The 16,437-nt window shown below is 30.9% G+C and overlaps 2 protein-coding genes across 4 annotated transcripts in view; both read right to left on the bottom strand.

Moving 5' to 3' along the window:
• Positions 1-754: 754 nt before the first annotated feature.
• Positions 755-5,143, bottom strand: LOC139898971 (uncharacterized). Of its 3 annotated transcripts, none has more exons than XM_071881781.1 (5): positions 4,844-5,143; positions 4,461-4,597; positions 3,711-3,875; positions 3,314-3,500; positions 755-1,376 (listed from the first exon to the last, which is right to left on the bottom strand). In XM_071881781.1, exons 1-3 carry the CDS (start codon positions 4,950-4,952, stop codon positions 3,804-3,806), a joined length of 318 nt encoding a protein of 105 aa, XP_071737882.1. In that variant the 5' UTR covers positions 4,953-5,143; the 3' UTR covers positions 755-1,376; positions 3,314-3,500; positions 3,711-3,803. The 3 variants fall into 3 exon arrangements, with proteins under 3 accessions (XP_071737882.1, XP_071737883.1, XP_071737884.1); XM_071881782.1 differs by having other exon boundaries at positions 3,314-3,473; XM_071881783.1 differs by lacking the exon at positions 3,314-3,500.
• Positions 5,144-7,484: 2,341 nt separating this feature from the next.
• Positions 7,485-16,437, bottom strand: part of LOC139902309 (ras-related protein RABE1c-like) — a 171,359-nt gene continuing 162,406 nt past the window's right edge. The window contains exons 9-10 of the mRNA XM_071884949.1: positions 7,653-7,709; positions 7,485-7,535 (exon numbers count right to left, since the gene is read on the bottom strand). Of these exons, the coding sequence (XP_071741050.1) occupies positions 7,485-7,535; positions 7,653-7,709 (108 nt within the window). The remainder of the gene's footprint in view (positions 7,536-7,652; positions 7,710-16,437) is intronic.

Here is a 16,437-nt window from a genome sequence, read left to right as displayed (position 1 = left end):
TTGAGGAAGCAATATCCATGCCATTGGAATATCGTGCAAGAATCAACCAATCAAACAAATATACGTTTTGTAATGTGACCAAATTAACTTTTTGTTTGTTAATGAATGCATTTTGGTAGTTAGCGTTAACCTTATGGGAGTTAGAATATCAATTTTGTTTGACAACCTAAACATTGAGCAATTATTGCTTTGTAATTCAAGCTCTAACATACTAGATTACTTGCATAGTATAAAATTGCATATTGCTACACTCATCCATATTTTATCTTCATAAACGTTTCATTGCTGATTTAAAAAAAAAAAATTATCTCAACATAGTCTAATGATTATGATTATGATTATGATCATATTCTCACAAGTATCACTCCCAAGCCTCACTAGCTAATATATTGGGGTGGCTGGTTAAATAGTCAAAAATGATCATGAAATAATCCGATTAATAGCAAATATTCAGACGATTATATTTGCGCTCTCTGGTTGCCTTAACATGAAAATACCATATTCATTTATTCATTTGTATAAACAAGTGTTTCTTATATTTATTATAAACTAGCCTTAAGAGACCGTGCGTTGCACAGTGGACCCTAATAAGACTAAGTATAAAATTAAAACGAACTTATCAACATTATCGAAGCCACATTAATATAAGACATCATACTTGATAATAAAACAAACAATGTTTTTCATTCAACCAATGCATTTAAATTCTAGTAAGGATTGTGCTAAATAGTTATATAGATAAAAAGCACGTTCATTAAAGTTGCTTGAAAGACAATGAGGGTTATATGCATTACGAAATTCAAAACAGTCACAAATCATAGTATCATGCTATCATATACATAGATACACACACGTCACCGTTTTTAGTCATATACTAAGATATATAGTGGAATTGTGATCTGGAGTATCACCAAGCAAATCAAAATCAGTAGCTCAGCTATGTAACATAGTCTTACCGGAAGCTGAAACAAAAAAGTTAGGGGGATGACTCAAAAGGATTGAAACACGAACTAACATTATGTTTAGTAACGCATGTAACATCAACATTCTTAATGATAAAAAATAACAATATATTTCATGTAAACGTTTATTTAAGAGCCTGTGCGTTGCATGACTACTCTTAATCAAACAAACAGTTAGAGCAATATAACAACCTCGGGCAATGACTCTTTCCAAGTATAGTCTTTCACCAACTGAATGTACAAATCTAGCATTTCATTAGTCAAATGGATCGAACACAACATATAAGCATTACTGTATATAATAAATGCACAGTACCTCTTTGTTTTCAGCAAGTATGCAAGACCAAATATAATTAAAAATCAAGTAAATAAAGAGTGAACCTGACTGCTCCATAGACATTGACAACCTTGAACCTAAGACATGAAACCAAAAACAACGATCAAACAAAATTATTTTATAAACAAACTACGTAGGTCAAGCAGGGTAACATAGATATTGATTGACAAAAACCTAAGTTGTCGACCAACTTAGTGTGATACATCTAGAAGAAACAAAGATGTGTGTGTACCTAAAATGCATAGGAGAGAAGCTTCAGAATATAACTTGGGTGTTGTCTGTATCAATCACATTGCTTAATTGCTTATCCAATTCAATACTGTTAGGACGTGCAACACATACCGATTCACTAAAACCTAGCAAATCCTTTTCTATGGATAATATATAATAAGTGAAACAATATGATTAATGGTCATCATACTTTATAGAGGAAAAGAACCACAACAACAACAACAACAACAGTACCCAATACCACTTGAGTGGTGTATGGGGGAGGTGAGATGTAGACAATCCTTCCCTTATCCGAGAATAAAAACAAGTCATTTCTCCACCCAGAAAAGTAGAGAAAGTCATCCCTCTCTTTATTCGGCGGATAAAGAGATTGCTTCCGAGTGGACCTCCAGCCTTTTTTTATTTATTTATAAAAATAGTAAAAAAAAAAAAAAAAAAAAAAAAAAAAAAAAAAAATATATATATATATATATATATATATATATATATATATATATATATATATATATATATATATATATATATATATATATATATATATTGAGACGCCATGAAAATGATAGAATCAAAATTTCATGGGTTTAAAAGTCTCCCTGAAAATCGATTTAGGCTCTAAGCGGCTAAAAAATAAAAATACTAATACTAGTACTAGTGTTAGTAAAAAATAGTTAAAAGCAATAGTAATAATATTAATACCACAAATAATATTAATAATTAATATTAACACACCCATAATACAATAATAGTAATAATAATAATAATAATAATAATAATAATAATAATAATAATAATAATAATAATAATAATAATAAAAATAATAATAATAAAAGTAATAGTAGTAGTCGTAATAGTACCAGTACTAGTAATACCAAGAGTATTATAGAGGAAAAGAACCGTTTCAGGTAAACAAATTTTTTGTAAAATAAGTGTTTTAGGTCAAACTGACCCAACACACATTGCTCGTATTAAAAATTTACTTCATTCAAGATATAACTTGACCCAACCACTTATTAAATGATTATTAAAAAATGATTATAATCTTAGACATAATAAGTGTACACATGCAAGTATCATCAAACACAACTAATTATTTACCAGACAAAAATAATTCAACCTCAAATTACTACAATCGAGCCCGTTAAACCAATAAAATAACTCATTTACAATTTTGACGATCCCATAGCTTAAATAAACTTAATATGCAAAATTGGTGGTTGTTAGTAAAGAAATTGTTGAAAAGTACGAATACCGATTGTATAATAAAAGAATGTTACCATTAGTAGGTGCAATTGCACATCTTTGTTGTAGCTATGGAATTGTAAGTTTTCAAAAGCATTTTCATTTACAAATTACACCTTTTTAGTTAAAAGCCAAGTGAAGACCATACTGCATGACAAAATTTGATGAAATTGAATATTTACATACACTGGTATCATTAACCTAATGGTATATCTACAATGCGTGTCTACCTTCAATTGCAATTCCGTCAAAATCCCATTGGACTCCGAGAGCCAAACGGGACCTAAGTTCATAATAAATAGACACTAAGTTCACAGCAAACTAAAATTTATTATAATCCTTGTCTTTATCTTCAAAACTATTTATTAATTTTTTTTTAGCAAGATTGCGTCCCTCGTATCTCAAAAAACAACGATCAATCGAAGTAATGTGATAAAAACAACATATGTAGGAAAATTGACAGAATATGTATGGATTTTCTAAAAGCCAACTTATTGAGCCACCTAGCGGGATACATATAAAAGAAAAAAAGATGATCGCGTACCTAAAATTGCACAAGAGAGAAGACCCAGCATGTAACTATGTGTGTAGTGTGTATCACCAACATTGCTTATCCAATTCAAAACAGTCTCGATTGATTAGTGTTATGTGGTTCTTATAGTCACTCTCATTTTCACTTACCCGGATTCTTGAAAGTAGCATCCCTTGATATACAATAATAACCATAATGGCTAGATCAAACAAAGAAAAGAAAAAAAAAACTTAGTGGTAGTTAAAAAGGATGGGTAACATGAATTGGGTAACACGGCAACGAATCAAGCTTTACTTTGTATACATACCAATTTAAAAACTGAAAAATGATAATGACCCAAAACAATAATTATTAAAAACTAAACGATCATAATAACCTGAAGAAAAAAACATAATATATTCATAAGCACCTGAAACACCTCTCTCCATTTTTCTGCTTGACCCGTTTCGCGGGTCTAAGCTTTGTAACTGAAGAATCTGTCAGGGTCCCAAACTTAGACCATCTAGCAACTGTAGGTTGTGATAATGTAATGCCAAATGTGCTTGAATATTTGACGCAACCTCTGACTGACCACCTACATTTATAATAAATTACAACAAATTATAGGTCTTTTACTTTCATCACCCCAAATTTGGCCACATTTGAATTTCATTAGATGACCAAACCAAATTGACATATACAAATACACAACAATGAAACTTTGAGGTAACTAAAGTTGAATAAATTGCTATCAACAAAACATGTATTAACAATGTAGTTGCTTAAGCATATCATTAAGATTTAAGTGTCTCAGTGATGAAACTTCCAACAATTGCCATTTAATCCAAACTTTGTAACTTTGGATACTGTTTGGTTCAAACTGAAGCACTTTTTTACAAACAGATATATAACTTTTTCCTTCAAAATACGTAAATAAGAAATATCATACCAAACAACCCATATCAGAATGTTTTAAGGAGTTGCCCATTTCAGGAAAACTTTAATGTGAAGGAGTTTTTTTATATGATATAAGAAATGAGTGTCAAAGATAAAAACAACCCTCCATAAGAGCAGAATCCATGAACTACCTTAAGAGACAGATATGAACTTCAGTTTTAATACATATACGTTACAATAAAAAGTTGGTACATAATGTAAAACAGAGAAAAGCTTGGCGAACCTGAATACCATCAAATATATTCCCCAATCCGGGGGCCAACTCCACTGACACGGGCTGCAAGTCGAACAAAGTTACTGCAAATAAGCTTTGAATTATAACACTCTCGTTCACCATCAGCCAAGCTATTTCTTCGTAAACTGAAATACAAATTTTTTTTCAAAAAAAGAATTACAGAACTGATGAAAATCAAAATAGTTCATGTTTAATTCTCCCAGTTAACGCGAACTTAATCACGAACATAATCTGCATTGAAATTCATACCTGTTTTTTTTTTTTTTTTATTTATCAAAAACGATTGTTGTAAACCCGATTGACAATTATTTCACATAATCACGAACAACCTTCAATTGGATTTAACCTAGAAACACAAAATTAGATTTAACCTGAATTAAAATTCAATTGATTTGAAGTCGTGGAGATGAAACCATTGCGCCGTAAGAGATGAAACACAAAATCAAACACCAAACATTGCGTCGTAGGAGATGAAACCATCGACCAAAACCACTGTAAACCACCACAAACCTCCGATTTTTCAATCCTCGTAACGATGAATAAAAATTATACCGTTATGTTGAGAAAATCATGACGAATTTATTAGTGATATCGGCGTCCTCTATTAAGGCGGAATGATGCCATAATCGCCGGTAAGAAGGATACGGTTTTTTAGTTTTAGAGAGAGAGAGAGAGAGAGAGAGAGAGAGAGAGGGGTTGTGATGTTTTAGTTTTGAAGAGATATGTGACACGCGGTTTTTTTTTTTTTTTTAAATTGAAAACTGATAGATGAAGAAGGACACGTGGCGCAATTTTAGGGCTGTTTAGGTGGATTAAGGCCACTAATGAGTGATTACCATTTGGATTACCATAATTAAGAGGTAATTAGTTGCTTGACACATGGCATAAGCCTTGTGCTTTATATGAGTTATATACTAGCTTTTAAGAGCCCGTGTATTGCACGGAAGGCCCTAATCAAAACTAAGTATAAAATATGAATGAAGTTATTAACAAACAACAAAACATCTTTCATATATAAATCATATAAGTTGACATTTAAACAAAAAATGTTCTATGAGCCATGGAGATAGAAAATAACTTAATCATATTTAATGGATATTCATATGCAATACAATCTTATCTCCTTTTGATATTGATATTGACCACGTCTCATATCTCTACAAAACACCAACCTTATGAACTCCCTTAAGTTTTACTTAGCTCATGGGTAGCTTCTTCTACTCCAGCATGAATAGGTTCCCTGCCTCAAGAAGCTTTGATGCCCGTATCACGCTAGCTCACATTCTGCAATCACACAATAACTTTTCAAAAACCATCTTCTTACAATAGTTTTATGATATGTGAAATCACGGGTATACTAAAATGACATTTATATATAAACAAAATAAAAAATGAAATGTTTTAAGCAAACATAAATTATCAATAAACTTCAAAAATGAACACGATAGTACGACTTAAGTTCACAAAAATGAACAATATAAATTATCATAACTTCTTAGGACTTCCTTACAAACAATATACAACTATTGATCAAAAGACCACTTGTCAAATGAAACTTGTACTTTGTTGAGTTTTCATGACACTCTTGAATCAGCAGCCATAATAGTCTTATATGCACTATTGTGGTTAATAACTATGCACTATTGTGTGTTTATATACTTAAGTAATGGAAGAACAATGTTGAAAGCTAACCCCTTGTTTGGAGACATCCAAAGAGTACTAAAGAACGGTGGACGTGCACATTTAGGTTGAATCGTTGTTTTCGATGGATCGATGACTAACTCTCTTCACCGGTTTAGTGAAATCGCTCAGCTACTCCGCTGAGTCTTCTGATCAAAACCTGCACAATTAGCCACCATTGATACATAAAAAAATAGCCACCATTGCTACAGTAGGTGTATGTCAGCTACATATGTGACTATATTTGCTGTATTGTAATATAAAATAATTCATAGTTATAAGGTAGTGAAAAACTTAGTCTAGGTGTGCGACCAATAGTTATTAGGATTGCTTAAGGTTTTGACACCATCCACTTGTTAAATGCATCCAATTGCTCTAGTAAAACTGCATATGTGGAAGCACAAAAAATATCAGATAAGTGCGTATTTCAATAAAATGGCTGAAAGAAAAGTTCTTAATCATTGTTGTTGCACACAATTATGAGAATATTTACCTTCAATGAAGTGTTAGTGCACCTATTGGGTTGTGCATCAATTCTAAAATTGTGTATCGGTTCTTGTTTTTATCGTGATTTGGGTCTTTGTAGCGTTTTCGTTCCAGCTGAAGTGTGGTCTTTCGTCAAACTTTGCTTTATACCTGTCATGATTTATAGGGTTATATGTTTCTGTTTTTGTTATATTTTGTATTTATAATAATTTATATTGTGGATGTTTATTTCATGTGACAACTTACAGTGGTAGAGATTGGTGACATTCTTCGACATCCAAACTCGCTAATCTCGGCATATGGGTCATTTATACATGGACCCTTACCTAAATTGACCCCATTTGACCCAAACGGGTCAAGTGTCCAAATAGTCAAAACTATGACTTTTCACCATTTTAGCTATAGTATACTATCAATTCACTTCGAATAACTTTCACAAATCAACAAAACTTAAATAACTGAACATACGCACATTTGACCCATAACTCGATAAGGATTGAAAGGATCTAATCGTATTACCGAATGTGTAATTTAAAAAGAAAAATAGTTAAGTTATTTTACTTGGTTTGCCTTAAAGGCTTTCACATTTTAACTTCTATTTTATTTCTTTATTTTAAATGATTTTGTATTAGTATACTTTCTCTAAACACAATTAAGGAACCACTCATATTATAAAGGCAAGTTACAAATAGACAATAATTTATGTATGGCTCGCTAGTCAAAAATTACATGTTTCAGTAACAATATACATAAAGTGCCGACTAAACTAAGACAATATTAAATGCCATTTGTTCAAAGGTTGATAAGTCAATTAAGTGTTTAATAAACATACAAGTACCTTTGGGCTCACACGGAACAAAAAGAAGTAGAGGGTACTCTGTAGCTGAAGCACAAAAACTACAAATATAAGTACAGAAAGGATCACAGAGAAAAGAAAAGGGTATTCTAAAACAGTCAAATACGAAAGGTAAATAACAGACTGACAATAAATTATAGAGAACTATAAGATCTCACCTTATCATGAAGTTGAGTCAAATTAGGAATAAGACCTCTGATATAAGCCTCCATCTCCTATAAAAAAAAGGTTTGAAAATTTATTTTTTGCATTACATTTAATGTGTATAAAATCAAATGGAGTGAACAAATGTGATATGGTACTTGCATAAGGTTGAAGGTATCCATCAGAATCTTCATCAAGTTCACTCATATCAATTCTAGCTTGAGTAAGAGAAACATGTATCATGTTACAACGTATAATACAGTATCATTTTGCAGAAGTTCATATTAATATAACTTATTAATTAAATGTCGATAAAGAAGACATGTTGAAGAAGAACAAAACCTCACAGTTCGCATTACATAAAGATAAAAAGGCAGAAGGGCGATTCTTTCGTATTCATTCTATTCGAACTTCATGAAATTTGAAGGGCTGAAAAAAAAAAGACGACAGTTTGACCCAATTTAATTTGTGCATAAAGAGGCAATTTGGCAAAAGTCTTCATAATTGACCTATCATTGAATTGATAAATCGGCATATTATAAACATGTATTGTTAAGTAGGCTTACAAAATACTCTATTACATTTTTGGCAATATAAGACCAACTTGACATGTTTGACCCAAAAGACCCGTTTTCCTTCTTAACTATAGTATATGAATATACATCGTTCAGTCAACTATATAAGCTCCCTATAAACAGAAGTTGAATCGACCTGCTTATATGCACACCAAAACATGTATATGTAGCAATTACGTAATCTACAAATTATCTTACGAATTACTAAAAGTTGGAAAAATACCTTGACTATACTATTGCAACCATGCCTCAAAGAAATATAAGTCCAGTAGTATGTGATAATGTAGACTGAATGGTCCCTCTACCTGAAATTATCGAATCAGAACCATTAAAACAAAAATGATTAAATAACAACTAATATGGTCAATGTTCAGTAATCTAAACACATTCTAATATTTTTCTAGGTAAAAAATATTGTAGTGTGATTTGTAGCAAACAATGGACATCATATAAGTGTAATTTTTCCTAAAGTCGAAGTCCTTTGTCTTGTGACCTTGTGAGTAATCTGGCACAATAGTTTCATATTCTGTAGGTTCTTAATTTAGTGGGATGTGTATTAAATATAATGGTTTTGCTATTATGCATTGCTGCTCATATCGATTACATAGTAAGAGTAAGGTGCATAAATACAATTTGATAATTAAGCTATAAATAAATATTACCTTTAGATGATACAAAATTAATCGATCTGTAATCCATCGATGATTATCCCACAGTCTAACCTCCCAATCGATATGTAATCCATCAATTTTCTGAATCAACATCAATTCGATGCATACAGGTTTTGTTTGGAACCCAAATTCAGAAATCAGGGAAGAACGTATGAGTGATATGAACGTAATTAAGTGAAACCAGTCTACTACATAAACATTACAACAATTATTAAAGTTATGATTCAAATACACATAATTAAATGAATTAAATTAAATTAAATTAAATTTATAAAAATCATAAACAAAACTGAACTATGGTCAAATTCGTACATGGAAATCGAAGATTTCAAACCTGTAAACATATGGTATTGATTCAGAGAGTCAGCAGATATGCTTCTTTAGATTGCTTCAGGCGGATGATAATAAACCTTTATGCATATCATAAACCCTAATTTTGAGCCCACATTTTTAGTTGATTGCATAAAATTGAAAAAACCAAACCCTAATTTTGGGCCAGAAGTTTAGTCGATTGAATGAATGGATGAAAGAATCGATTGTGCTCGTCGTGAAAAAAGATGTGGAAGAAAGGAGGTTGAAGGAGATGAAAAACCTGGAGAGGATTTGATGAAACTGTATGAGGAACGGATGAAAATCCGTAATTTTAGTTGTTTAAAAAAAAAATAAAAAATAAAAGAAAATCAGATAGTGATGACACGTGGCGATCGGAAAGAGTGTGGGGTTGTGGGTCTGACACATTGGACTTAATCACCATGCTTTATGTGAGGAAGTGATTATAGAATAGATAGATAGATAGAAAAATATGTAAATTCAATTTGTTTCATATCTATGTATTTGTTAGAGAGTAGGATCCCATCGGTTTTCTCAAATTCAATAGAGAAGTAAAGTGGTTATATGTTTTTCCTTTCAAAGGGGACATTTTAATGACTATTTGCATTTTTATATGAAAATTAATAATTAATTTGGTTTATCTTAAAAAAAAATACTAGACTATTAATATGAGACGAATAGAGTATTAATTTTTATCTTTTTTTTAACCAAATACATAAGCCTCATTCTACCATTTATACTACTAAGTACGGAGTACTTAATAGTTTATACTTAGTTCGAAAATTATTTAGGAGTTTAGAGCTGTAAATCAAATTCCTAGAAGATCGAACAAAAAGTATACTCAACTTAGAATTTAACAAGATTTGTGATATCCATGCTTAGCTGGGATATGATATGATATTACTATTAATAATTTATACATGCTTTATTAAATATTAGCTATAAAATCGAAAGAAACAACATTACTAAAAAGTAATTATTTACAGGGGCGGATCCACTCTATTGACACTGGTAGCACGTGCTACCAGTGGATCTTGGTGGTGAAGGGTAATAAGTATAGCCATTGGCGTGGTGCACCCGTGACTCGCCACCGATCTGAACTCGAAAATAGCAACCGTGGTGCACCCGTGACTCGGAATAGAAGATGTGGGATGACGAAGGAGAATCCAGTTTAGAAGAAGCTTTTGAAGTTGTAAGGAGTAATATAAAAATGAATAAAAGAGTTCAATGGAACTATGGAAGCTTTTGAAGTTGCAGAGATGGATGGAATATGGAAGAGATAACACTTCAATGGCCCACAACTACTTTACATCTAAATTACTCGTACATAGTTCATATATAGCCTCTATTTTCTATTAAAGCTCTATTTCAGCCCTCTGACTTGTTTTTTATCTTTATTTTGAACATACATTATCCAAAACACAAACTATATATATATATTATATATATATTTATATATATATATATATAATATATATATATATATATATATATATATATATATATATATTATATATATATATATATATATATATATATATATATATATATATATATATATATATATATATATATAAAAGATAAGAAAAGTATAAAAATTATTTAAGAGCTCGTGGTGTTGACAAATTTTAAAAATTCTATTGAATTAAGAGCCCGTGATGTTGACGAATTTTGAAAATTCTTTTGTCGAAAAACTACCATACAATTTGAAGCCCGTGATGTTGAAGAATTTTAAAAATTCTTTTGTCGAAAAACTACCATACAACACTTTACTATTATTAAATATAAATACAAGAATAGCAATCTCATGAAATTACACATCATTAGTCATTACAAACAACTATTATTATCAAAAAACTTAAATCAATTCATATTCATATATTAATTTATTTATTTTGGATTTGAATTTAAACATTCTACTCGGAAGCTAATTCCGAATATATATTTTATGTATATAAAGAGTATATCTTGACCAATATATTATAGAATCCTAGTTAATTTAGAATACGTTTTTGAGTTTTACTAACCGTCTAACTCTATTACACTTCCCTTTTGTTAAATAAAGTATCGATCACATTAACAGATAGACTACAAACTTAGCCTCCAAACTATCTAATCTAATTAAATATTCTATTTTAATCTAATTTGGGTATTAGAGTCTGGCTACAATACATCTCTATCTATTAATATGAGTTATAAAACTTTGTACAATTCATGTAGACCAATTAAAAGCATACTGATCAATATAATAAGTAGACATGTGCAAGAACATAAAATAGAAGAATCATCGGATTATAACAATTTGTTTTACATCACATACAATAAATCTGTTTTCACATAATTCGGTTACTTTTATTTAAATATTCAGTTTACATAAAAAGGATAATTACTATAAATTATAAGTTAACCACAAGCCGCCACATAAGCAAATTTAACCAGAATTAATAATAGACTGACACGTAGGATTATTGGCACGCGATTTATTATAATGTGTGTATATATATATATATATATATATATATATATATATATATATATATATATATATATATATATATATATATATATTATACCATTAGTTTGGTTCTTTTAGTTATTACTCTTTCATTCCAAAACAATACTATTTGTATTTGTATCTCTGTCCAAAGTAATTATTCAATTATAAAAAATATTACAAATTTACAATTAAATAATTGTGTCATCAAATATCTCATTTTACCTTAAATTATGTATCTCAATCATATGGTTAGTAGATTTATTCAGTCAAATTTACCATGAATATAAGAGTAAAACTTTGTTCAACTTATTTTATATTCAACAAAAACTTCTAAAAAAACATTTAAAATGGAACAGAAGGAATATGATATTTATTGGCGTAGATCAACAAATTTAATAATATTCTAATATATTTTATTACATCACTATTGAGATCATTGTTTCTGATTAATTTTTCAACCCGACAACAAAAAATTCTAAAGACAAAGTAGGACTGGGTTTGGTGCTACCAGTGACTAAAAATTCTAGATCCGCTACTGATTATTTATGTCTTTTTATAAAAACAAAGTAGGGATCAAAACTTGTACAGAGCATTTGTAATCACGAATGTGAAAATTACGTGATATAATCGGTGATATACCTATTTTCATTTTGAAATTAGACATATCGTTATTTTGAAATTAAGCAATTTAAACACATAAACAATGATATACCTTTAAAATAGAATGATCATGTGTTAAATTTAGTTATCAACGAGTCCAAAATCATTATACTCTGGCGAATATGGTAAGATAAGGCTTTAAGGTATATAATTTTCTATTTTTTTAAGGCAAACTCACACACACTTTACACAAATATTTACAATAATCCACGAAATATGTTCACAACGAAACTTGAACCCTCAACCTCTTGGTTAAAAGGGTCACCACGATAACGCGTGTTTTTACTGTAAAGCTCAGGCTTTGAGGAATGATCATTCAAATTAGATCTATTTTCATTTTCAACGTGTTTTTTTCTTTTAGTTAGCAATGGGTTCGAAAATCATGTATATTGTAATTTACATTGATCATAGATATGGTTTGATTTGTTGCATATATAAAACACTTCTCACCATTCAAATTTAGAGTTATGAATGGGTTATGGATTCATTTTAGGTTGAATTGAAGATAAAAGTATATGACTTATAGCGAAGCATACAACTTTTGCAAAGTTCTTTGTTGTTAGAAAATGAGTATGAATTGACTGCCTGGATTGATTCTTGAATCGTGTGTTCATGAATTGATTCTTGAATCGTGTGTTCACTTTCTCTATAAAGTATTTCGACCCAACGATTGTCTCGGTTGCACGAAATTTTTACAGAGATAAGACAAGAACGCAATTAGTGTTTTTGGCAATGAAATCACTAATCAAATTATCTGAGAGATTGTGTGTGTTTTTCTGTTGGGTAGAATGAATGCAATATGAACAATAAACGTCCATAAAACTGTTATAGAAAACAGTTGGGAAATGAAAGAGTGTGTCCCTTCATTTTTGGGGCGAATATCTGTTATACCGAAAATGCATGTTGGAGCGGGACCCCAGTTAGGGGCGCTGCCCTTGGACCCCGCAAGGGGGTGCAACCCCCTTGACCCCCGCAATTACGCGTCAGTTAGTAGTCAAATCTTACGGGTGTGTACTCCACACTCTCCAAAGCCGTTATTAAGTAAAACTAGCTAACTCTTGCATTCAAGTAAATACCAACTAACTAAAATGCATGTTGGATGACACTAAAATCACCAATATTTGTTGGGTAAGCACCCAATAATATGGTGTTAAAAATTTGTAACTTTTTGTGTTTAGCGAGTGATAGAGTCGAGTCAAGGGGTACAGGATGGTAAGAGGTGGTATAAATGTGTCAATAGAAACACCGGCAGTACCGCTAATTGACCATTGATTTACATCATATTAACCATTGGTTACTTGGAATCAAAGAATAGTTTATAGAACCCATTGTATTTTTGATCTTGTGTTTAAGTATATATTAATATGACACATAATTATATGTCATACAACTTTTCTTTATACTGTACACATGTTCAACTTGACTGGGTTGACCCAATCACCCAATATTATCATTTTAGGTGACTGGCTTAACATCGGATTATATTAATAATACTGAAATTATCTGAATGAAAGCTTTTGTTTTACGAACACGTTTTTTTAAATGAAGTTATAATAATAATACTCAAATTAATTGCGTAAGAAGGTCTTACACATTTCATATATACATGCTGATCAACTTTTTAGTTTGACTGATTGTTGTTTTATTGCGGTTTTTATATTAGTTAGTCGATTATGCTCATTGCTATTGCTAGACAAGTATTAGTGGCATGCAATTCTAGTGTTGAGGGGAGCATGCTCTTAAATATCAATATTACTATATAAAGTTATAATCATGGTTAGCATAGTGCTACTCCATCTTAAGTGAAAATTGTGCTTGGTGGGCGATATTCTATTAGTCATAATCGATTAAACTACTTATAATGGTAACTACAACAGTTTTGCTTAAGTGAATATATATTCTCATTGATTTAACTTGAATTTGTACCAATATATGCACAAATTGTGTTAATGTGTATATATATTTAATGGAGTAATTCATTTGGATACAATGACACTTGACGATAATTGTTCAAATTACAGGTTAAATTTGATTTACAATTAGGGGAATTGTGGTTGTTGAGAATGAGAGTGAAGTGTTAGGGAACGAAGCCACGAAGAGCTAAACCGTGAGACTACAACTAACATTATTGGACAGTCAATGAACTTTGAGAACACATAGTTATGGATCAACTCAGCAGGTGCGGAATAGTTTGTAGGAGACTCCAATTCGATTCTCTATTTATGAAAAATTACTAAATGCTCATTTATGTATTTTTTTTCTTCATAAACATACCATACCACATTTTATTGAGAGTATTCTATCTATTAGTCACAACAATAATTGTTTCATAAAATCAATTAAACCACAACAATATATATAACCACCCGTGAACGGTTATTTTACCTGTCAGTGCAACGCAGATGCTCTAAAGCCTAGTATATATATATATATATATATATATATATATATATATATATATATATATATATATATATAAGAGATCATAACAAGAACTACCTTGGCAAAAAGCCTGGGCTTGGATGCCTAATCCTTCTAATTTTTTTGGTGATTGTTGTTAATCCAATAATCCCATTAGAGATCATAGCTGCTTTGAGACACTTGTCGTGTACCCAAATCATCAACTGATGGTACTTGTTCATCAGAACACGTATCAAAGCTAGCTTGAGACATTTCTCGTCCACCCACATCACTAAATGAGACATCTGTTTCATAAAAAAACGTATCTTAGCTGGCGTGAGACACTTCTCGTCCACCAACATCACTAAATGATAGTTCTTTATCATCAAAATACGTATCATAGCTGGCTTTCGACAACTCTCTTCTACCCACATCCGGAAGTGATGGTGGTTCTTCACGATGCTGGTTCTTCATAAAAAACGTGTCATAGATAAGTTTGGTCAACGTTGGAGAAATCTCAATATATATGCGTGTGTGCGTGGAAGGCCAATAGCACAAAGTATTCTAACATTAGTTAAAGCAATTTCATTAAGTTGCACATAATTAGAGTTACATTAACTCCGGGAAATGTTGCATATCCATATGAACATAAATATATACATGTGAATAAATTCTATCAAAAAGTTCTACAAAAACTGCAATATGCAGTCACCCAAATTTTGCTTTTAAACATAGTGTGTGGGTAACTTTCCTATACGTTTCACCCCTTGTATGTGTGTATATGGTATAGGTTTTAAGTCTTTGTGGGTAACTTGAGTAGTATATGTAGGGATTTAACAAGTTTCATAATACTTAAAACCTTTTAAGAATCATTCAAAGCGGAAGCATGTAAATAACCATTTATAAGACTTGTTAAACTTTAACCAATTAAAGTTAAATCTCACAAGGATCAAGTTGTTTAATATACTTACAAACTACAAGAGAGTTTAGATGTTATGCCTTCTCCAAGTTAGGAGGTTAAAATGATGATGAAGATGATGAACAAGTGTGTAAAATCCTAAACCTTTGATGCACCAACACCACCCTTGAACTTAGTTATGTTTTAGACACTTAATCACCTTTAAACCAAGCTTGTAACCCACTTTCTTTGAACCCAAGATTCTGGACAGCAGCTTGTCAAAAGATGATGGTGAATGGAGTCTCAAAACTATGAAATCTCAAGAGATAATACCCCAAACTTATCACCAACACCCTAGCCTTTAGTTAGGATTTTATTAGACACTTGATTAGAGCTTGAAAAACAAGAAATGAACCCACTTGTGCAGCTGCAAAACCACGACTGAAATGGCAGCAGGAAGCTGAATTTCTTGTTCTTTTTCTCACTTGAAAGAGTGTGTATGCATGTGTATTTTTATTCTTTGGTCAAGAGCATGCATCTAAGTAATTGTGCTATGTTGGAATCATCAAAAGTGAGCATGGGTGGGCTCTCTTGGAGATCCAAATCTGCCACTCTTGTTGTGTGTTTATAAAATGTAGCAATTTTTATAAAACTTGCAAAAGAAACCATATAAATATTTGCTACTTTCATATTTATATAAACCACTTAAAAAAACATAACACAATATAGTTATTTAAACCTATAAATAACTAAATCCATATCATATAT

This window comes from Rutidosis leptorrhynchoides, chromosome 3 (assembly GCF_046630445.1).
Source record: "Rutidosis leptorrhynchoides isolate AG116_Rl617_1_P2 chromosome 3, CSIRO_AGI_Rlap_v1, whole genome shotgun sequence".
Classification (NCBI taxonomy): domain Eukaryota; kingdom Viridiplantae; phylum Streptophyta; class Magnoliopsida; order Asterales; family Asteraceae; genus Rutidosis; species Rutidosis leptorrhynchoides.
The sequence above is the reverse complement of the archived record's forward strand: the minus strand, read 5'-3'. Positions and strand labels throughout refer to the sequence as shown.

Bases quoted from the DNA above. Each gene is read 5' to 3' on its own strand.
- LOC139898971 (XM_071881781.1), bottom strand. From the start codon at position 4,952: ATGGTTTCATCTCCTACGACGCAATGTTTGGTGTTTGATTTTGTGTTT. The intron at 4,598-4,843 runs GTTAAATCTAAT...TTTGTATTTCAG, and splicing joins TCAATTGAATTTTAATTCAG to TTTACGAAGAAATAGCTTGG. The intron at 3,876-4,460 runs GTTCGCCAAGCT...TTATAAATGTAG, and splicing joins ATATATTTGATGGTATTCAG to GTGGTCAGTCAGAGGTTGCG.